The sequence below is a fragment of the Leptonychotes weddellii genome, chromosome 12 (assembly GCF_054177405.1).
Source record: "Leptonychotes weddellii isolate Sample4059 chromosome 12, ASM5417740v2, whole genome shotgun sequence".
Lineage (NCBI taxonomy): Eukaryota > Metazoa > Chordata > Mammalia > Carnivora > Phocidae > Leptonychotes > Leptonychotes weddellii.
The window spans coordinates 30,483,321-30,507,059 of record NC_138380.1 but is presented as its reverse complement, the minus strand read 5'-3'; the positions used below and the strand labels follow the sequence as shown (position 1 = coordinate 30,507,059).

At 36.1% G+C, this 23,739-nt stretch overlaps 1 protein-coding gene across 3 annotated transcripts in view; it reads right to left on the bottom strand.

The window, feature by feature from the left end:
* TFEC (transcription factor EC) overlaps nt 1-23,739 on the bottom strand; it is a 117,094-nt gene that overhangs the window by 25,626 nt on the left and 67,729 nt on the right. For 2 of the 3 annotated variants that reach the window (XM_081800220.1, XM_006729032.2), the window contains exons 2-3: nt 20,833-21,084; nt 11,799-11,885 (exon numbers count right to left, since the gene is read on the bottom strand). In XM_081800220.1, the coding sequence (XP_081656346.1) occupies nt 11,799-11,885; nt 20,833-21,084 (339 nt within the window). The remainder of the gene's footprint in view (nt 1-11,798; nt 11,886-20,832; nt 21,085-23,739) is intronic. The other variant, XM_081800221.1, reaches the window with a different exon arrangement.

Below are 23,739 nucleotides of genomic sequence, written 5' to 3'. Positions count from 1 at the left end.
TGTTGAATCACAGACCTGTACCTCTGAAACAAATAATACATTATATGTTAAAAAAAAACCTATGTTTTTAAAAACATATATGTTAAATTTAAATTTATTAAATTTTAAATTTAAATTTAATAAATTTAAATTAAACAAATAATACATTATATGTTAAATTTAAAAAAAAAGAAGAAGAAGTAGATAGCAGGAGGGGAAGAATGAAGGGGGGGAAATCGGAGGAGGAGATGAACCATGAGAGACTATGGACTCTGAGAAACAAACTGAGGGTTCTAGAGGGGAGGGGGTGGGGGGATGGGTTAGCCTGGTGATGGGTATTAAAGAGGGCACGTTCTGCATGGAGCACTGGGTGTTATATGCAAACAATGAATCATGGAACACTACATCAAAAACTAATGATGTAATGTATGGTGATTAACATAATAATAAAAAATTGAATTAAATTAAATTAAATTTAAATTTAAAAAAAAAGCAGAGACGTAAACAGATATTTAAGACACTAAGGTTCATAGCAGCATTATTCATAGAAGCCAAAAGGTGGAAATGACCTAAATGACCATCAACAGATGAAGGAAAAACAAACAAAATGACCTTCAGTGGATGAAGGAAAAAACAAAAATAATATACTGGAATATTATAAAGCCTTAAGAAAGAATAAAATTCTGATACATGCTACAACATGGATGAATCTTAAAAATATTATGCTAAATGAAATACGCCTGAAAGAAAAGGACAAATATTGTATTATTCCACTTACAAAAAGTACCTTTTATTTTTTTTTTTAAGATTTTATTTATTTATTTGACAGAGAGAGGCACAGCGAGAGAGGGAACACAAGCAGGGGGAGTGGGAGAGGGAGAAGCAGGCTTCCTGCGGAGCAGGGAGCCTGATGCGGGGCTGGATCCCAGGACCCTGGGATCACGACCTGAGCCGAAGGCAGACGCTTAATGACTGAGCCACCCAGCCGCCCCACAAAAGGTACCTTTTAATAGTCAAATTCATACAGACAAAAAGTAGAATAGAAGTTACTAGGGGCTCAGGGCAGGAGGAAAGGGTTAGCAATTTGTTTACTATGTGTAGAGTTTCTATTGCAGATGATGAAAAAGCTCTGGAAATGGATAGCATGATGGCTGCACAACATTATGAATCTGCCTAATGCCACTGAATTGTACACTTAAAATGTTTACAATGGCAAATTTTATGCTACACACATTTCACCACAATAAGAAGATAATAAGCTATGTTGCCCATAATAATTTTCCAATGATTGTGAACACTTGGACAAAAAGCATGAATTTCTAGAAAAATATTATTTAGTAGAACTGACTGAAGACATAATTAATAGCTTAACAGTCTTATGATTACTGAAGAAATAAAAACAAACTTTGAACATGTTGCACAAGAAAATATCTGGACTAGATGGTTTTATGGGTAAAAGTGTTACATTTTCAAGAAATATATCATCCTAATTTTGTACCAACATTTTCAGACAATAGAGATAAGAGAGAGTATGTCCTAATTCATTGAGTCTGAAACCATACAGAGACATTATGAGAAAGGAAAATTATAGGCCCATTTCACTCATGACTGTAACTCTGAAGCAAAATATTATTGGCTAAATGAAGGGTAGTGCAGGCCTTCAGGTATGGAATGAGTAAATCATGGGGATGAAAAGCACAGCAGAGGGAATACAGTCAATGGGATTTGTAACAGTGGTAGTTACAGTTGTGGTGAGCATAGCATAACATACCGAGTTGTGCCATCGCTACGTTGTATACCTGAAATTAATGTAACATGGTGTGTCAACTATACCTCAATAAAAAAAATAGTACTAGCAATATGAATCCAAGAGAATATAAACAAGATATTTTGCCCTAAAAATGTTGGGTTTCCCATAAACATATTTTATGATGTTAAAAGAGAAAAAGACATCTATGATCAGATCAATAGATTCAGAAAGTCTCATAAAATTCAATCCCATTTATGATAAAGTTCTTAGTGTTTGAGAAAATAATAAATTTCCATAACCCTAGAAAAATATAGATTTGCCTATTGTTAAAATCATGCTGCCCTATGAGAAAATAAAATCTGGGTCCAAATATATTGTAGAAACATCTAAATAAACTACGAAAGTGCTCATATATCCATTTATTCTTATCAGGCTAAATATAATAAAGGACAACATCATTAATCTGACCTAAATTTCACATATGTTTTCCCGATTATTTTGGCCTCTTCCCTCTTCATATACTATGTCCAATCTATCACCCAGTATGATTTTTTTTCTTTTAAATCATGGATCAGTTTATATTTTCTTCTCTGTCCTCATTCAGGGTCCTAAACGTAAATTATATCCCTCCATCTACTATCCCTCCATCCCTCTCAATTAATTCCCAACTGCCCTTCTCAGACCAACTCATGTTTTAAAAATACAGCTACCTTCTGATCTCCCCCACCCCAAAAATCAAAAATCAAAAATCTCTCCCCTCCAACTCCCATATTAAGGTCAAACTCTTGTGTCTAGCTTTCAAAAATCTCATTAAATGGCCCCTCATTATCTAGTCAACATTATTTGCCACGACTCTCAAGTTATAAAATATTTCTTGTCACCATGTACACATATACCATGGCATGGCTTCCAAAATAGATTTCAGACTCCAATGGGAGGGAGGGAAAGAGTGTTGCCACAAGGAACATATGAGTCCATATATTGGTAATTTTTTTTTAAAAAGATAGTAAAATACAAATATTATCCTAACACATATACTATGTCATAGGCAGTTGAGTATTTATTATGTGCCGGATATTAAGCTAGTATATTCCATAATAATAACAAATAACATTATCTCAAGTAATCTTCATAACAACTCTATGAGGTATCATATTTCCCATTTTAAATAGAAAATACTCAAAATTGAAAAATTAAGTAATTATCTCAAGATCAAACAGTTATATAAATAGTGAGCCTGGGATTTAATCCTGGGTCTATCTGAAACAAAGGCTGGATTCCTTACTACCTACCCTATTCTGGAAAGGTCCTTGCCTTAACACTTTTAATGGTAAGAAGTGATTTGAATATGCAAAAAAGTTGGAAGCCACTGGACTATTTTTTTTTTCTCAGTTTTATTCAAGTATCAAAATTCAACCTACTCTCTAAGGCTCAACTTAATGTCCAAACCTTCTCCAACACTGTCTTTCATGCCAGCCCGGTTTATTTTTCTCTTCACCAAAACATATAGGACTAATAAACTCAACCACAAATTTAATAATTTAGTTTATATTTATTGTTTTACCCCTCTTCATTTATATTCACTCAGCAAGGAGAGTACAATAGTATATACTACTTACCATGTTCATGAAAATTACTTACTTATCTAAAACCCTGAGAATTTTCTGGAGACGTGTGTGTGTGTGTGTGTGTATAATGTATGTGTATAGATGTATTATATATGTATATTGTGTATGTGTGTCTATGTGTATGTGTGGTCTGTGTGTGTGATATATCCTTCTTCCAGATAATCTCATTATAAATACAAAAGAGGAAAGAAAATACATATAGTTATATATTTTCAGGCAATTTTTCAGTATAAACACTAAAAGCAAAAAACTTCATATGCCCTTACGTATATATGTTTATGTGTGATATCTATGTATCTATATCATATATTTAGTGTAAGTTTCATGGGAAACTGAGGGAAAACTTTGAGTTGTTTGGATCTTCTATTTTTCTTTTCTGTGAAGACACTCACTGTGGAACTAATATGGTAAAAGTGAGTATGAGATTATTAGAATAACTGTAGACATAAAAAGAAGAGAAACATCAGGCATAAAGAGAGAGAGCACTGTAGGGAACATATACCACACAATGTATGCATACATAAAAAACTGGCATTTAAAAGATTATTTGCTTTCCTTTGGGGTATTTGTTCATTTAAATGTAGTAAACTAGATTTTTCCAGTGTTAAGATACACACCATGGATCTCCCTCTTTATTTTATTTGCAAAAGCAGGGCTACGAGGTTTGAATGGCAAACATTGAATAGGGAAGTCCCACTGAGTTATTATTATTTTTGTTCTATTATGAGTGAATAAAAATAATGTGTTGGGCGGGTGTAGAAGGTCCCTTGTCCTTGACCAGCTGGCTTATAACTTAAGTAGAAAAGATAAAACACAAAATAGAGATGGTAACTTATAAATACTTTTGCATCATACACTTTATATGCATATGATCTATTTAGTACTAAATTAATAAAAACAGCTATTGATTTAATGTAAACACTGCAATAAATAACCAGTGGAACCCTCACTTTTTGATAGAAAAGTCCCAGTAAAACATTTTTAACAATTTTTTTTACTAAAGAAACTATAACAGTATTTTTACTGTATCCAGAGCACCAAAAACTATCTTGTAAGTAAACAAGCTTGTCAGTACAGCAGATTATGTATTACGCATTTCAAAGCTCAATTTTTACATACCTTGTTTTATTGACTATTAGTTTATAAAGTTTATATTCAGTATTTAAGGTGGCTTCATATCCAAACATTGAAAGAATTCCAAAATTCCCTTGCTCACCAGTTTTAACTCTGAAGTGTCTCTAACCTTCCCGAGAGCAATGTTTTTCTCTTTCTACTTCATCATTTTCTTTTCCTTAAAAACTGGCAAACAATAGCTGAGAGGACTGGGCAGAAAAACTTGGTGCCAAGGTGGACTTTGGCTCTTCCTTGGACTTTAAGACTAATCTGGTCTAGATTGTGATTGACAAAAGCTTGCTTGTGATATTATGCAGTCCTCTCAAGTTCCAACCAAGCGCAAGGGGCTGTTAATATTTACTCAGTCCTCATCTCTGGAACGGTCTTGAACTATAACAGTTTACTGAGATTGCCAAATGCCACAAGCATTTACAGACACCTGATTGAAAAAATAGCTATCTATGATAAAAGAAATGAGTTACTATGCACAACCACGTCTCGGAAAGGAAGGGGTGAAACCAAGACCACTGGGTGGAAATTATAGGGACACAGATCTAAACTCACGGGCTAAGCAATCAACCTGCACGTGTGTGGTAGGGAATCCGATCAGTCTGAGGTCCCCTCAACTCTTAGGATTCTACAGTACTAGGAAACAGCTCCCTTTTGAGGCTGATGGCACAGGAGGGTGGGTAGGATTGCTGTTGCATCTGGTACCCTACAGGCCTGGATTCAAACCCTCCCCTGCCATTCACTAACTGCCGTAACTGGAACAAATTACTGAACTTCTCTAAGCCCCTTTCCTCATTTATAAAGTGATAACAGGTAATACTAGTCTCTCTCCCATGGGTTTGTTGTGATGATCAATGCAATTTTTCACAAAAAGCATTCTGCACAAGCCTTGTCACATAGCAAGTACCCGAGGCACGGTAGCTGTTACTATGGTTGTAATCCTTGGTGCTACTGCCTTGGTCTGTTAAAAAAAATTATTAAATACTAATGTATAATGGGAATACTTTTTTCAATACAATGTGTGGATTTTAAAGTATTTCACATGCATTTGCCAAACACCTATGATGTGCTAGGCGTTGTGCTAGGTGCCAAGGATAAAATAATGAACAGGTCACAGCTCTAGGTTCCAGGGACCCAGATAAAATTGTTTTCTTCAAGGAGTTTACGTTCTAGGGGTGGGAGCACACCATAAATAGGTAAATAAAGTAATAATTCTGATCATAAGTGTCAGAGGTCATCAAAATAAGATAGTGATTTAGGGAGTGATGAGATGGGGTCTTTTAACTAGGCTGATTGTGGAAGGCCTCTCTGACAAGATGATATTGACTAAAGGTTGGAAACATAAAGGGGCAGCGATGCAAAGTTCTGGGACAAAAAAGGAAGTTCAATTGTCTTAAGATGATAGTATGCATGTCATGTTCAAAGAGCAGGAAGAAGGCTATTGAGACCAGAGCCTAAAGTTAAAGGGAAATGCTGACAATGGTAAGATGTCTGGATTATATTCTGAGGATTTTAGGAAGTTAACAGAATGTTAAGCAAGGAGAAACAGGATCTGATTTTTGCTTTGTGCAGATCATTCTGGCTATGGCGTGAACAGCTGTAAGGGGGCAAGAAGTGGCAGGGAAGTTAGGCTGGATTCTGTTTCTGAAGTTCAAGTGAGAGATGATGGTGTTTTAGTAGAGAAGCTGATAAGAAGCTGTGAGATTCGGGAAATCTCGGATGCTCGTTAGAATGTACTGATAGATGGGGAGGTGTGGGAGTAAGAGAGAGAAGAAAGATGACTCTTTTGGAGTAGGGGTTCCACATGAACCAAAAGTAGATTTGGGTAGTTGGGGGGGGCGGACAAAAACTTTCTGTTGGTCATATTAAGTTTGAAATGTCTATTAGAAGCATAAAAGATGGGGCGCCTGAGTGGCTCAGTCATTAAGCATCTGTCTTCGGCTCAGGTCATGATCCCAGGGTCCTGGGATCGAGCTCCGCATTGGGCTCCCTGCTCAGTGGGGAGCCTGCTTCTCCCTCTCCCACTCCCTCTGCTTGTCTTCCCCCTCTCACTGTCTCTGTCTCTGTGCCAAATAAATAAATAAAAAATCTTTTAAAAAAAAGAAGCATAAAAGATGTCAAGCAGTAGGATATATGACTCTAGCATATAGGGAGAGGTCTAGGCTGGGGAAGGGTGGAGATCACCTGTAGGATGTATACATACATGAGAAAAGAGGGCTGAAGTCTGAGCCTTGGAACAGGTGAGTATTTAGACATCTGTTAGAAGAGAAAGAACCAGGGAGGTGGGTAGAAAACCAGAAAATGTGGTGCCAGAGAATCCCAGATCATACTTCAAGAAGGAAAAGTGGTCAACCATGGCAAATACCACTGAGAAGCCAAATGAGGTGAGAATGAAGAACTTGCTACTGGCTTCTACTTTGGTTGGTTTTAAGAGCTCCTTTAGAATGGTGAGGACAACAGCTCTGTTGGAGACTAGAAAAAAGGAGGGGAGGAAATGGTGGCAGGGTGAAGATGGAAGCAAGAAGTTCTTCTGTGTGTAAGTAAGTCATGAAATAGTGTGGTAGCCGGAGAGAAAATGCATTCAAAGAGAGTTTTGGGGGTTTGGTTTTAATTTTAGGGAGTATTATTAAAGACCAGTGTAATGCTGATATGTATAATTCCGTAGATCAGAATAGACTGATTATGTAGGAGAAGGACTCATTATTTAGAGAAGGAAAGTCCTTGAGAAAGTAAGTAGGAGTGAGATCCAGGGCACAGGTGATGGGCTGGCTTTAGATTATGAGCTGGAGCTATTATTTTAATAGAAGAGATGGCAGAAGAAATGAAAACAGATGCAGGTGGTTTAGTAGAATTGGTGATGCCAAGCTAATGAATGAATTCCAATAGTGTTGCATACATTTGCTCTTTGAAATACATTGTAAAAAAGAAACTGGCTGTAAAATGAAGAATGGACAATGAATTGTGGAGTTTTGAGGAGATAAGAGAAGATATTAAAAATTGGTCTCAATTAATGAGAATTTTTACCAGGGCATAGCTGTGTATACCAGTAGAATAGGTGGTGAAAAGCCCTGCAAAATTTCGGTCATGTATTTGAGGTGAGTACTATGAACAACGTGGTGAAATTTTATCCATTAAGCTGCTCAGGTTGAGATGTGGAGTAAGATGAGAGAAGTTTAATCAGGGTAGGGGTTTTGCCAGGGAAGTAAAATGAAGAAAAACAGGGAGATATTAGGAGTGTTTGCAAGAGAATTGGTTAGAGTGCTTGACCAAGGACTCTAGACAGGTTAAGGAAATTTTCAAAATGTTGTGAGTGCAAAGTCATAGCTATTGAAAATAGTGATAGAGTACATTGATTTGGAGCTTGAACAATTGGTGAAATAAGAACACTACAGCAAAGGTACTGAACAAATAGAATGTCATGGTCAAAAAGTATGAAATAAAAATGTTATAGGATAGAAAAAAATGGTAATAACAAGATCTAGGCTATCATCATGTGAAGGGATGGCTAAATGAGGAAGAGAAAAATACATTGACACTAAAGAGACTGAGAAACTGACAGGTTAGGGTTTTGTCAAAAATATGATTAATTTGGCTGAACGTTTCTTGCACTTTGGCTCTTTGCAATCTCGTTTACGTAGTTGTTGCAGTAAGAAGAAGCTGACAGATAGCTAGTAGAAACCTAGAGGTAACTTCTCTTTAATTATTCTGACTCTAGTCACTGATTACTCAACATTCATTTCTGGGTAAGAAATACTTGGGCTAAATTGATCTGTGAAGATTTTGAACTAGTTCATTCAACCTGGCTAAATGTGAAGGACCACCACAAGTGGTCCAAGATTGCCCTCAGCAGCTTCCAAGTTTCCCATCAACAGAAGTTATAACATGACTTTTAGTTAAGCCTATATGCAGTGGTCCTGAGATAAATCTTAGCTAAGTGAGATCCAAGGTTTTCTGCTTATGCCACAGCCAGAGCCTGCTAAAGTGATTAACAGCACCCTCAATCGATGGCCCCTGAGATTCTACAGCATTCTAGGAGAACTAGAGAAATTATATGTAAAATACATAGAAAAGTGAGTTTCAAGTAATAGGTGAGAAATTAATAATAATTATTGCTAATTGATAAATATCTCACTTTTGAAGTTTACCATAGGGACATCTGTTGGTTTAGCCTCATTAGAATTCACTGACATTTATTTTGGTAACAACTCCTGTTCTCATTCTCACTCTTAGTCTAGGTAATTTGTTGTGTGGGGCTGCTCAATCCACAGCTCGAGGGTGGGCCCAAGACCCAGAGAAATTGACTTAGGGATAGACATACGACAGACATTGCTCCAATAAGAATCATCCCAGGGATTTAACTGAAACAAAGGGGAAAAGGATGCTCCCCTTCTCTTAGGTTGCCAAGTCTGACTGAATGTATCCGTTAGGATGAATTTGGCTATAGCAATCAGAAAATCCTGACACACTTAGCTTATAAAATAAAGGGGAAAAAAATTTTACATAAGGTGAAATCCACAGGTAAAGAATTCTCCAGGGGCATATAAGCAGCATTTCTTTTGGCTTTTCTTCTCCTTTTGTTTCGTTTGGTTTTCCTTAGTTTATTTAGCTTCTGGGCAATAAAATGACTACATCAGTCACATTGTCCTACAACATCACAGAGAGGCAAAACCTTCTCTTTCTTGGGTCTACTTTAAAGACAAGAAAATTCCCAGCGAGCTGCTCAACATGTCAAAATTGCAACACAAGCCCATTCTTAAAACCCTCTGCCAGGGGAAGTGGGGCCACCAAGATTGGCTTAAATTAATCAGAAACTTCTCTTCCTTGTGAAGAAGTAGATGTCTGAAAAAAAAAAAAAAAAACTGGGTTCACAAGAAGGAACTATGTGCATAGCTAGGAATAGGCTATGGTAGTGTTTGCTCAACAGCTGGGAATAAAGCCAGCACAGAAGAAAACAAAGGCAAAGTTTCGGAGGGCTGCCCGCATGCGATAGTACTTAGGAATTTACACATGACATGAACCAACAAATTACTTTCATGCTTAAGCTCCAGATGAGCCAGATTCTACCATCTGCACCAAAAGTTCACTCTCTAATACTCTCACTCAAAGCATTCCTCTGAATCCAACAGGTCTTTATTTTTATCCACATGAACTATAAAAATCCTTCAGAGTTTCCCATCTCTGTTCTACCAGCCATTCTTAAACATTCTCTTTTTTCTCACCTCTTGCTTTTTCTTATGTTGCTCTCTTAACTTGCTACTTTTCTGTGTTCATGGCTACCTCTTAAAATCTTAACTATCCTTCATAACTATATTTCAAACATCATCTTTTCCTAAAGCACTTCCAAAAAATCTCAATGTAATATGGTTTCCCCTTCACTTGAACCCCAGAGCAACTCTCTGACTAGTATTTCAAATGTACACATGTAGTATACTAAGAGTTCACATAAAAACAACCTTGGAGATAAAAAGTTTCAATTACTCTTGCAATGCAGAAGAAAGCAGAGAGGTTAAGTGACTTGCACAACATCTAGATTAGAACCTGGGTTTAACACAGATCCACACTCTCCCTCCCTGCCCCTCAGGGGCACCTCTGTCACTGCCCCCACTATCATGTGATCTCTTGACTTGTGAATTGCGTCTTACTCAACTTTAGTTTCCTATGGTACATGTATTATGCTTTGTACATAATACATATGGAATAAATATATTTGGTTAATTGAACTCTTTGGTTTTACATATAGATCTAGATTTATCAATGATTGCTGACTGGTCAACACAGATATTTCTTTGTATAAGTGCGGGTAGGCCAGTGGTATCTATCTTTTTAAAAGTACATCCTAGCTATCAAAAGCAAATTCCAGATAGTTATTGCCACCAATTTGCACTGAGTAAGCCATTCTATGCAGCCTCTGCAAAACAAGTAAGCTAATTTGACAAAGAAAATGTTTCAGTATTCACTTTTAATGAGTACTACATACAAAGAAAAGATTTCAGGAAATTAGTATCATTTCCTCAAACCCAGAAGTTGAATACTAGTTAAGAAAACAGTAACTTCATGCTGTGAAATTAGACAGAAATTATCATTAGTAATATATTTATCTAGAGAATTAGTCAGATTTCATGTAACTATGCTGCCTGAAATCCGAAGAGAGAAGAGGTAGAAAGAATTGTCAGTCCATCTTAAAAAATAAAATAAAATAAAAACAAAACCTGCAAAAAGACTAGGTTTTAAACCTCATTTGACCTTTCTCAGATAATGCCAGTATTAGTGACCTGTTCTAGGGGGTCCTGCATACCAGAGAAAAGGAGAAAAGGAGGAAAGAGATACTTCTCTCTAGATATTCTGTCTGGGTAAAAAAAGAAAGAGAAAAGAAAAAAAGAGGTACTTTCTTCAATTTTTTCTTAAGGTCGTAAATTTAAATGTTCATCATTAACATATTCCAGCTCATTGATTTACTACACAATATATATACATTGATATACTACACAATATAGTCAGAATTCATTTTCTTTAAATGAAATGTTTAAAATAACAACTCAATCACAGTCTTCCTTATATTTTCTCATTTTTCTAAAAGGTCCAAAACTATAAACACACCAACCAACAGTAACCCTTCGAAGTAGGTGAAAAGACCTTGCACGCCCTTTACAAATAACATTTTTAGTGATTAATAAATGAATAATGAGAAGACAACAGCAATCAAACAGGAGATAAGATACCATCCCTTCACTGCATATCATTCCAGGAATTTGTGTTGATTGCAACATAAATGTCTCTACATGCCTTAAAGTAGGGTGAGGCCTGTTCTGCTTTTCTTAAGTTCATCTTTGATGTCTGGTTATTGGATCTAAAGTAAAGTCATATTTTTTGTTGTTGTAATATTTTTTATTGTCTCTACAAGGTTTAGAGCCTCTGAATCTGATTGTTGTTAGTTGTGGTAAAATTGTCAAAACTTAGGCATTAGCTTATGAGAATGTTTTGATTATATGCTGTGTTTCAGGAAATCTGAAGATTAAATCACTCACAAAAAATGCTATAGCAAATTAGATATATAATTAGATGGATGTTTATAAGGACTAGATAGATAGATGGGTAGATAGATAGATGGAATATCACAAGCCCTATCATCTTCCTCAGTAACATTACATAATCTTTTTTCTGTACCAATAATATTTCCTAATATTCATCTGTTATCTTGTGTCTGGTTCAAAATGTAGGAGAAGACACCATTTACTAATCAATTAAATTTCTTTTTTTTATCATCAGATGCCATTATTTATTTCAATCTCATTGACCTCCTCAGGTCTGGAAACACTTACTGTTCTTTGCATTAGCAGAGGAGAGTCTGTTCCTTCCTCTTTAAAACTTGACTCCATATCGATTATATCCTCAATTACGTCTTCCATCTAGCAAAATATAATACATTTAGAATACTGTGCATAATGATAAGAGTTGTGCTTCAGCCTGAATTCAGAGAGAAAAAATTTAGCAATCTTTAAAATTTTAAAGAATATTTAAATTAAGGTTATATGTATATCAAAACCCAGACTACTTTAGAACTTAAAATGAAGAAATCCTGCCACTCTTTGATCTGTGTTGTTTTTCCATGCATTTGCTTCCACCAGCTGGCAGGTGATGGCTGGGCAATCACCCTGGGCTAGTCCCTTGGAAATCAGTATCTCTATAAATAGAGTGGTTATCATGAAGTGCCTCAAGCCGGAGCCCATGTACTTAACATGTAGAGAGATGACTTCCTACAAATGTTTTGATTGCATCTTACAGGTGGATATTCAAATAGCAGTGGTCAAACCAGCCAATTGGTCCACATGGATACAAACTACATGGAAACATATTATCCAGCTTTCCCTAATGGCTAATGATAATAATAGCAATATCAACAACAACAATAATCACTGACACCTAAAATAGTAACAAAAGCAAACATATAGTGTGGGAGGATATGCCAGGCACTTTCTCTGTGCTTTGCATACATCAGCTCATTTAATCTTCACAACAACTCTATGAAGTGGATACTATCATTACCTCCATTGTACAGATGAGGAAACTGAGAGGGAAAAAAAGTGCTCAATAGCTCATTCCAGATTACAAAACTGGTGAGTGACAAAGGCAGGATTGAAATTCTGGAAATCTGGCCCTAAAGTCCTAACTTAAGTCAGCTTTTTACTCCCTTTCTCAATTCCTTTCTAAAATAGCCTTCCTTCCCTCCTGTACTTTAGCTGGAGAAGATTTTAAAAGCTTGTACTTAAAAAAAAAAAAAAAAAAAGAGGGAGACAAACCATAAGATACTTGTAACTGCCAAGAACAAACTGAGGGTTGCTGGAGGGAAGTGGATGAGAGAATGGGCTAAATGGGGGATGGGGATTAAGGAGGGCACTTGTGATGAGCACTGGGTGTTATAGGTAAGTGATGAATCACTAAATTCTGTTCCTGAAACCAATAGTACACTATATGTTAACTAACTAGAATTTAAATAAAAACTTGAAACAACAAAAAAAAGTTTCTCATCAAACCAAAAATAAATAAATAAAGGCTTGTGTTTTAAAAATACCATGCTTGCCCCCTCTTTCTCTCTCTGGCTCTAGCTCTCCTCTCTCCCATTATATTCTCTTTAGTGCAATTTTAAAATATGGTGTAAACTCAAAGATAATGAGAATGCTGAATTTATACAACTGTAGTACTCTGAATTTCCTATAACATATGCAGAAACAACTAGGAGTAAACTCGGAGAGACATATGAAAATATTTTACGATTCTGTTAATGTTATCTTCTAAAGCAACATTTCTGAGAACCTTAGAGAATTAAATATTCAGGCTTCTATTAAGATACTCCTAAAGTTGATATGCCAAAAAATTGGAACACTTTTCAATATTAATTTAACAAATATTTGCTGAGCAATACTTATCACAAGACCTTGTTGTAAGTACTGGAGCTATAAAAGCAAACAGCACAAAGTCTCTGCCCTCTTGGAGTGATAACGCTAATGAGGAAACAGACAATAAACAGCTTAATAACAAACAGTGGTCTGAAGAAATTAAAGCAGGTAGGAAGAGAGCTTGATGGGAATGAGTGTTATTTTGGAAAATGGTCAGAGAAGGACTTACTGAAATTTGAACAAAGACATGAATACCATGGCGAAGAATAGTTCTTGGAAAGGAAGCAAAAATTACGAAGACCCTAAGGTAGGAAGATGAATGTTGGAGAAAGAATGTTGGTCAATGGGAATGAGGCAAGAGATAGTTTTGAGATTAAGTTGAAAAGTGTGCCCTCTAGGTTGTAAAACCCTCTAGGCCAGTGGTGTCGAACAAAAATTTCTGCAAGCATAGAAATGTCTTGTATCTGCACTGTTCAATATGGTAGCAACTAAGCACTTATGGTGACTGAGCACTTGAAGTATAGCTAGTTTAACTGAGGCATTAAATCTTTTCTTCTCAAGTTTTTATTTAAATTCCTGGGCTCAGGAACTAAATTTTTGATCTCATTGAATTTTTAAAGATTTTATTGAATTTGAATGAATTTAAAATTAAATTTAAAGAGCCGCATATGGGCTAGTGAGTACCATCTTGAAGAGCGCAGCTCTTGAAAATGGTCTGGATTTTTAAAATTAATTAATTAATGTTAATTTTTAAATTTGAGTGTAGTTGGGCGCCTGGGTGGCTCAGATGGTTAAGCGTCTGCCTTCAGCTCAGGTCATGATCCCAGGATCCTGGGATCGAGTCCCACATCGGGCTCCCCGCTCAGTGGGGAGCCTGCTTCTCCCTCTGACCCTCTCCCCTCTCATGCTGTTTCTCTCTCGCTCACTCTCTAAAAAATAAAAAAAATCTTTAAAAAAAAAAATTTGAGTGTAGTTGACACACAATGTTACATTAGTTTCAGGTGTACAACGTAGTGATTTGACGAGTCCATACGTTACGCTACGCTCACCTCAAGTGTAGTTACCATCTGTCCCACTATACAGCACTATGAAGGACAATTGAAACCTTTCCCTATGCTGTGCCTCTTAGTTCCATGACTTATTCATTCTATAGCTGAAAGCCTATACTTTGTACTCCCCTTCATCCATTTTGCCCATTCTCCACCCCTATTCCCTCTGTCAACCATCAGTTTGTTCTCTGTATTTATAGGTCTGATTTGGCTTTTTTGTTTGTTTGTTCGTTTGTTTTGTTTTTAGATTTCATATGTGGTCTGGACATTAGAAATTAGTCCATGTGCATCGAGAGATCCTTAAAGGATCTAGGATAGTAAGTATGCATATTTTATTTTCTTTTGTTTAGTACAGTCTATGAAAGTTTTAAAATATATTCTTGATTGTTACTAAACTCAAAATTTAATTTCATGATATTTTTCTCATTCAAATTTATCATTCCATGCACAATAAATTTGTACTGAACAGATGTAAGGAAGACCTGAGGAAAGAAGGATGCTAAACAGAGTTTATGGTAACTGCTTTTCTTTGGAGTACTTATAGTAGTTTCAACAAAAACTATATATATATATCATTTATTCCCTTTCTTCCTGGAAACTTACATCATAAGTGACCCACTCTCCTGCATCTTTAGTTTTCTCCTGTTGTCAACAAATATGCTTAGGTTTCTCTTATTTCATTAAGAATCCTATCTTTCCTACTTGTGAAAACTCAACCTCCTTGGAGGCTCTTCTTTTCTTCTCTAACACTGCGATCCCTCATTTCTCTCATCCACCTACATGACAGTCTTTGCCCCTAATCTATTGAAGACATCGGTCCCTCCATTATCCTAAATTGACTTTCAGATCTAAAATCCATTCAAAATCTTGCTTCACAGCTTCCAGGAATCTTCAGAACTAATCACCTAAGAATCCAGTTGTTATTTTTAAAAAGACAATAACCACAACATTTTATATCAGATGAAACAGAAATAACATATTAGACAAAAGAAGAATTACAAATCAGCAGAATAAGTATCTTCAAAATGATAAATGAAGATGAAATACAAGAAAGGACAAATTATTTTGACTAAAATCAAAATGGAGATAATAGGTATGCAAAGTATGAGGTTCGAGGGCAAAGAAAAAACATTTATAAAATTTGAAAAGCTTAAAAATAAAGATCTACAAAAGACCAACCATGAAAATTTTCAACAACACTGAGTACAAGAAGACAATGGGATAATAATTGAAGTATTAAAGGTAAAGAACTTTGAACCTAGACATTTATAACCAATAAGATATCCTTTAAGGATATGTGTGAAATAAAATTGTTCTAAGGCATAAAAACCCAGAAGTTTTAAGGCAAAAAGTCCTTTGAAAAACTCTTCCAGGAGGTACTCCAGTTAGATGAAAAATAAAACTATGAAATTGATATAAAATATAAGAAAATGAGTAAATAGGGGCGACTGGGTGGCTCAGTCAGTTAAGGGTCCATCTCTTGATTTCAGCTCAGGTCATGATCTCAGGGTCTTGATATCAAGCCCCATGTGGGGCTCCCTGCTCAGCAGGGAGTCTGCTTCTCTCCTTCTCCCTCTCCCTCTGCCCCTCCCCTTGCGTGCATGCTCTCTCCCTCTCTGTCTTCAAAATAAATAAATAAATCTTAAAAAAAAAAAAAAGAAAAAGAAAAATGAGTAAATAAAAGTAAAATTTTTCTGGCCTAAACAAGAATATAAATAGACACAGAGAGAGAGATACTATAAATCCTAATACAGGGAGATAGGTGAGAACAAGGAGATAAGACCATACTCAGGAAGATTTTTACTTAAGGGTGTGACATAGATCTTGCTGAACAATGATATAGATATAGAAAAAGATGTAACTATTGCATCTTAAAAAGTTAGAGAACAAAAAAAAGAGAGGGGCGCCTAGGTGGTGGCTCAGTCCTTAAGCATCTGCCTTCGGCTCAGGTCATGATTCCAGAGTCCTGGGATCGAGCCCCACATCAGGCTCCCTGCTCCACAGGAAGCCTGCTTCTCCCTCTCCCACTCCCCCTCTGCTTGTGTTCCTGCTCTCGCTGTCTCTCTCTCTCTGTCAAATAAATAAATAAAATCTTAAAAAAAAAAAAAAAAGAGAGAGAGAAAAACAACCTGTTCAATGGAGGATAGAAAAAAATGACAAATAATGAAACAAACTACCGTAATTTGAAAACATTAAAAAAGTAATAAATCCTAATAGTAATAACAAGAATGTAAATGAGCTAACACTCGGCTCAAGAAACTCTCTCTCAAATTGGATTTTTAAAAGGTATTGTAATAGTTAAAATAAAACAAGAGAGAAAGCTGAAAATAAAGTAAAAAATGTACCACAAATATAACTAAATGGAAATCACAGTAGCAATGTTACTATTAGGCCATGTAAGATTCAAGATAAAATTTTAAAGGAAAAATAATATCAAATGATCATAAATTGATATGCACTTAAAAATATCTACAGCAACAACCTGTCAGAATTCTATAGAAAAGTAAATCAACAATTGTAGTTGAATATTTTAACTCATTTCTCTCAAAATCATAAATCTGAATTTAGCCTTCTCTTCACCTGTTCTTTAGGCCAGGCCTTGAGTCTTGTCATCCTCTAAACCACTCCATTTCTAAAATCTTAAATTCCATGATCTCATCAAAACACAATCTTCCTTTTAAATCCAATCTAGACCCTGTTGCAAATCAACAAAACAATTTTCAGACTCTCTGTTTTTTCCTTATTAGCTTTCGGCCTGGTCATCCCAAACATCCCAGGTTTCAACCTCTCCACCTCCTGTCAACTCTGAAATCAAGGTGGAAGAATGGTTTCTGCCAACCATCCTACTGAAATTCCTTTTGTTGTTACTTTCCTTGACTGCTGAACAGCCAAATTCAATAGATATTTATCAGCCCTTATTTTACTAGACTTGGCTGCTACACTTGAGTGTATAGTTCAGTCCCTCCTTCTTTAACTCTTTGGCTTTAATGACACCACACTGGCTATCTTTTTATTTTACCTTTATAGTCCCTCCTCTCTGACCACCTGCTAAATATTGCTGATGGCTCAATCCATCCTTGGTTCTCTGCTCTCCTTATTATATTCATGATCATCAGGAGCTCTCTTTCTCATGTGAACTTTTAAGTGTTCCACCCCCCTCCATGCTGACAATTCTCAAATCTCTTCTTCCAGTCTAGATTACTCTCCTCAGGGCAAAAATCTCTAGCTGTCACTGGCCTCTCTATATGGTGGTCTCCCAGATACCTCAACTCTAGCATGTTCTAATAGAGGGTCTCATCATCTTTCACTGCATTATAGAAATAACCTCCCACCTGGCCCTCTCCCTCCAGGATTCCTCTCCTCCATAGCAGACAGAATGATATCACAGTCAAATCTGATCATGTCACTCCAGCCCCTGCATTTAAACCTTTCCAGGATTTGAAATTGCTTAACATGGAGTGCCAGCCTTTCTGTGATTTGTCTATTGCCTACACCTCTGATGTCACCTTTCGCTACCACCGGCCTCTCTTTTTCTGATCACTTCATTTTCTGCTGTTCCCCATCTTTATTCTCCACTCATGCTACCTCGTCTGTGTAAATGCCCCACTAGTCACTTTCTCTAGGTTCTACTATTGACATTTCTGAATAAGAAGAGCACTTTCATGCTCCTATCTGTACCATTGTCCTTTCTACATAATATTATAATTATTTGCTAACTTTTGTCCTTTTCCCTTCAACTTATAGCTCCTAGGAGGTACAGCAGATAAGAAAACAAGACAACGAATAATTAAAACATAGCATGTGCTATGAAAATGCTGCAATAAATGCAATTTTTATCCACAGGATACAGGTGTTATTATGAAAAGTCAGAGAATAAGCACTCATCTACACAGGGAACCACCAATAAAATCACCTTAGGGAAGAAACCTGAAATGAATTTTGAAGAGTGAGTTAGAATTATCTCAACAAATGGTGGAGACTGAATGAGTAGATGATAAAGAAAGGACATAAGAATAGAGAACCTGGCCACCATGAGAAGCACTAGTGAACCCACATGCTGAAGCAGAGTGCCATGGGGCAACTGAATGATAAGTCTGGGTCAGGAGGCAAGGGTTAAGTATGGAAGGGTCCTGTGTGCCATGAGTATAAATTTTATCCTGGAAAGGCCCAGGCTATAAAATGCTTCTTTTGATTTTATATTTCACTGTCTCAGAGACCATTAATCACCAAGTTACTCCTGATACCAACCCCCAAATCCTGAATCTGAGGATGCTCTCACAGACTTACTCTGTAGTAGCTGTGATATCTGAGGTCTTCTTTGAATTAATAAAATGTTCTCGGGTGTCCCAGGAAGATAAGCTTAGGAGAAAGAAACACCAAAGAATGGCAAAAGCCCCATCTCCTGAGCCCCCACTCTGCCTTTGTGTTAGGACCTTTAAAAATGCAAACATCAAAACAACTCTTCTAGTCGTAGGAATGCTGGGAAGAGAGGTTAAGGACTGAGACCGCATGGCTAGTAAGTGGTGGTTCTAACCCAATGCAGTCTGACTCTGAAGACTGCACATTGCTGCTCTGTGACATGGACTCCGAGCCTGAATCAAAGAATATTAGAAAATTGCAATGACATAGGATACATCTTAGCTGTGAAAGATAACAAGACTGTGAATGGTGGCAGTATGTGAAAATGTTCACATGATAAGTGGACTTCCAAGAGAACAACACTGATTAAAACTACACACACTGAATAAAATTATGATTAAATAGACATTAATGATAGAAGAAACTTTATATACACAGTCGAAGGTACAATGGTTTAAAAAATAGAAAAAAAATTCTGTAGCCAATGTGCACATCGCCCCAGAGCGCTGCACCTTTTGGGCCTTTCAGCCATTTTCTGCCACTCCCTTTGATGGGCACCACCTACAAGACCACTAAAATCACATAAATTTCCTTTATTATGTAAAAAATTATTATAAAAGAAAAGGTAAGCTGTGTGCCTAGGGAATAAAAACATTTACTAAGAAAAACTAAGAACACTGATACATGTTACTCATCCTTTCTTATTTTTTAGAAAACATATTTCATAAGATACATAATAAGATCATTTTCTGGGTTTTGCCTGGAACTGACTGGCATATGCATATCCTTTGGGATTTGTTTTTTCCTTTAGAAATCAATCTTCCACACAATGAAATGAACTTTGGAAGAAGGTGGTTGTAAGATAAATTGTATTGGTTGAGTTCTAATATTTACTATACAGATGATTTTCATCCTACATATATTTTTATGCCCTTCATAGAGTGAATAGAGAAACTAGCTCTACACTCATTTTTTTTTTAATTCTTTATATAGTCACTACAGAGAAGTATCAGTAAATATCCATGTGGAGACTTATGCTCAGTTTTAGATTTCAATGAGTCCTGTTTTGTGGCTGTTTCATATTTTATTAAACAGTCTACCAGAAACTTATTATTTTCCCTTTTCCAGATGAACGTGAAATTTGCAAAAAACGAAATCTTCCTCTACCACTTGGAATTCACATAATGGGACACTGAGCATTATTCTTTGGTGACTGGAGACTACAGACTTCATAACTAAAAAGCAGCGACCTGAAATCAGTAATAATCATCAGGAATGTAGATTGGGAGATTAAATGTGGGCGATCACAGGACCATGGCCCATCTAACAAATAAAATGGAAAAAAAAGAAGAGGAAATGAATAGAAAGCTCAGCTATGAATGTTGTTTTTCTCCGGTTCCGGTGCTTTGCCAGTTCAATTCATTCTTCAGTACTTTTCGAAGGTTCATTCATAAGCAGGTCATGATAAATATAAACTCCATGAAAGTACACATTCTTACTCATTTTGTATCCCTGGCACCTCTAAATTCCTGTTATTTAGTCAACGGTGGACAAGTATTTGTTGAAAATAGAAATGAATGAATAAATAATTAATAGTAAGAAATCCAAATGTAATTCCATACAACATTAAGTGCAGTAAGATTTTTAGTCTTATTTTAGAGCACATACTGACTGCTATTTAAACAACTTCTTCCTGTTTTATTTTAATGGGTATTTAAGATAATATAGCTATCGATAAATATTTTAACTAAATACACACCAGAAAATCCTTACAAAGCTAAATCTTCCTAACATAAATTACCGTTAGAGCATATTTTGACTCACATTGATACACAACTGAAATGAGGTACTGAGAAATGAATTGTTATATTTTATTATGCATAGGAATCAATATGTGCGTAAGTAACTATTACAAATGAATACATTAAAACATCCCTTTTGTTAAGTGCATTTGCATTTGGAATGTTTAGTATCAAAATATAGACTTTAATCTCTTTAAATTTTTTTTCAAAAACGGATTATATGTTTTCATAAGTAGCTATTAGACATACATGCCATTCCACATTGTCATCTTCTTTCCCAAGCGTTAGCAACCTGGTGAGTGGATTTCCAGTAAGGCCTGTGTCACTCTCGGCAGATGGCTCTCCGTGCTGCACCAGAAGCGCACTGCCTGGTGGTGGAGGGTGTGACCATTTAAGAGTCTGGTTGACAATCTGGTAGTCAAGGGTCATGAAGGGTTTTACTTGTTGTCTCTGCACTTTCTGTAGCTGGGACTTTGCAGGACTTTCCAGATGTGCCGAGACCTACAGAATAAAAACCAAATGAATACAATGTGTAGTATCATCTGGTGAATCAGAGTTCCACTTTAAACGACTTAATTATGACAATAGACACATTACAACATCTACTTCTCTCACATTGATGGTTTATGCTTCTGTCATAATTTACGTATGATACTAATGGATGATAGTTTCTAAGAAGTAATTTAAACCTTCTAAAATAAAATATATATTTAAAACAAATAACTGAAGACTAAGGAACATATAAAATATTTAAAACAATATTTAAAACAAATAAAAATACTAAAAACTTACTAAAAACTGAAAGAAGTAATTTAAACTTACTAAAAGTAAACTTACTAAAACTAACCAAGTTTTTAAGAATAGCTCTCAGTCTGTCTTGGGCTCAGGGTCCTGGGATCAAGTCCTGCATTGGGCTCCTTGCTCAGCGGGGAGCCTGCTTCTCCCTCTCCCTCTACTGCTCCTCCTGCTTGTGCGCTCTCTCTGTCTCTCTCTGTCAAATATATAAATAAATAAAATCTTAAAAAAAAAAAAACATAGCTCTCAGAAACATGTAAGTGAACCAAAATTTGGAATAAATATATAAGCAACAATACTTCTCGAGGTTCTAGAAAAAGAAGCTTAAAATAATACAAGGAAAATATAGTAATTTTCATATAATATATATTTCTTGGATTTTTTTATATTACATATAAATATTCCATGGAACATAATCACAACTATTTTTTATTATTTTTTTAAAAAATTATCCATGATGAGCAGAAACTAGAAATATACATACCCCAAATATTAAGTATGATACTTTATGGGTAGTGAAAATCTAAGTAATTTTTTCCATATTTTAAAAAAAATTTCTATGCTAGACTTATTTTTAATTTATTTTTTAAAAAGATTTATTTGAGAGAGAGAAAGAGCGCGAGCGCCCACGGGGGCGGGGGGGAGGTGCAGACAGAGAGGGAGAGGGAGAGACTCTCAAGCAGACTCCCTGCAGAGTGTGGAGCCCACTCTGTGCTCCATCCCATGACCCTGAGATTATGAGCTGAGCCAAAATCAAGAGTCAGATGCTTAACCAACTGAGCCACCCAGGCACACCCTATTTTTGTTTTTAAAAATCTTATTTTTAGGAGCCCCTGGCTTGATCTTGATCTTGGGGTTGTGAGTTTGAGTCCCATGTTGGGTCTCAAGATTACATAGATACAAACATACATACATACATAATCTCACTTTTAAGCCTGTCCGTAGTCTCACTTAATAATAATTGTGTAGATTATTATAAATTGAAGGAAGCATTCAGAGAAAAATGTAACCGCCGTCATGTGCCAACTAAACAACTGTCCAGTATTTTGAAATCCCTTTTCAAGATATAGCCTTAAAATTCTGGTTAGTTATCACAGTTAACAATATTACATTAAGTGCATAAGTGCAATTTTAAGCATGTATGTCAAGCTTTTCCTTTAAAAGACTTTGAAAGTAGTATTGCCTGCCAATCCTCTTTATATTTACTATGCTGTGATGTGGCTTCTAATACACTTTCCTCAAGTGGTCTATATATAAACCTATTTAATATTTCCCTCATGTTAAACAATAGTAAAGATTGCTGTACAGTGCTTATTTTTCCTTTTATTTCAGCTACACAAACTACTCCTTAAATCCTTTAACATGCATTAGCCCAGATAAATAGCCTTTACAAAGTATTTTGCATTTAAATTAGCTGGTTTGGGGTATAATATTGTAGTAGTTACTTTAGTTTAATTCTGTTATGCTGACATTTTTAGCATTATTTTAATTGTACTACCATAAAATAATTTTTCAGTCATATAAAAAAGATTAAGATTGGTAATAAAGATTACACATATTACTAATTATATTGTTATGAGCTTTACAGTTGTAAAATAACATTTCATTAAAATGCCAGTGATAATTTTTCTAGGGTAGCTATTTAGATTATCTTACAGTTTTAGTTAATCCTTCTTAATCTGTATACATTTACAAAATATACATTATAAATAGCATCTTCAGATTTACAAATCACACAATGTAACTGAAGACTAAGGAACATGTATCCCTACAAACGAAAAATGCCTCTTGTTCTAAGAAAAGTATGTTGAATCAGAATTTACAACATTCATTAACTAATTCATTTTTTACTTTTCATCCATTGACTCTAAGAGCTTTCATTAGAGTACTTATTACATTTGGTGTTACATCAAGAGACATCGTGGGGGGCGGAGCAAGATGGCGGAGGAGTAGGAGACCTGGATTTCGTCTCCTCTCAGGAATTCAGCTGGATAGGGATCAAACCATTCTGAACACCTACAAACTCAACAGGAGATCGAAGAAAAGAAAAGCAACAACTCTCTCATCAGAAAAGCGACCACTTTCTGGAAGGTAGGATGTGCGGAGAAGTGAATCCGAGGCGATATTCGGGAGGATAGACGGTGGGGGAGGGGCCTCCGTCGGCCGCTTCTGGCAAGTGATAGAGCCGCGGAGCACAAAATCGGAACTTTTAAAAGTCTGCTCCGCTGAGGGACGTCACTCCGGGGGCTAAGCGGGGGGTGGAACCCTCCGGGACAGTGTGGTCTCCGGACCCTCGGGGTCACAGAAAGACCGGGGGTGCCTGAGTGTGGCAGAGCTCCCAGGTAACGGAGCAGGGAAGCC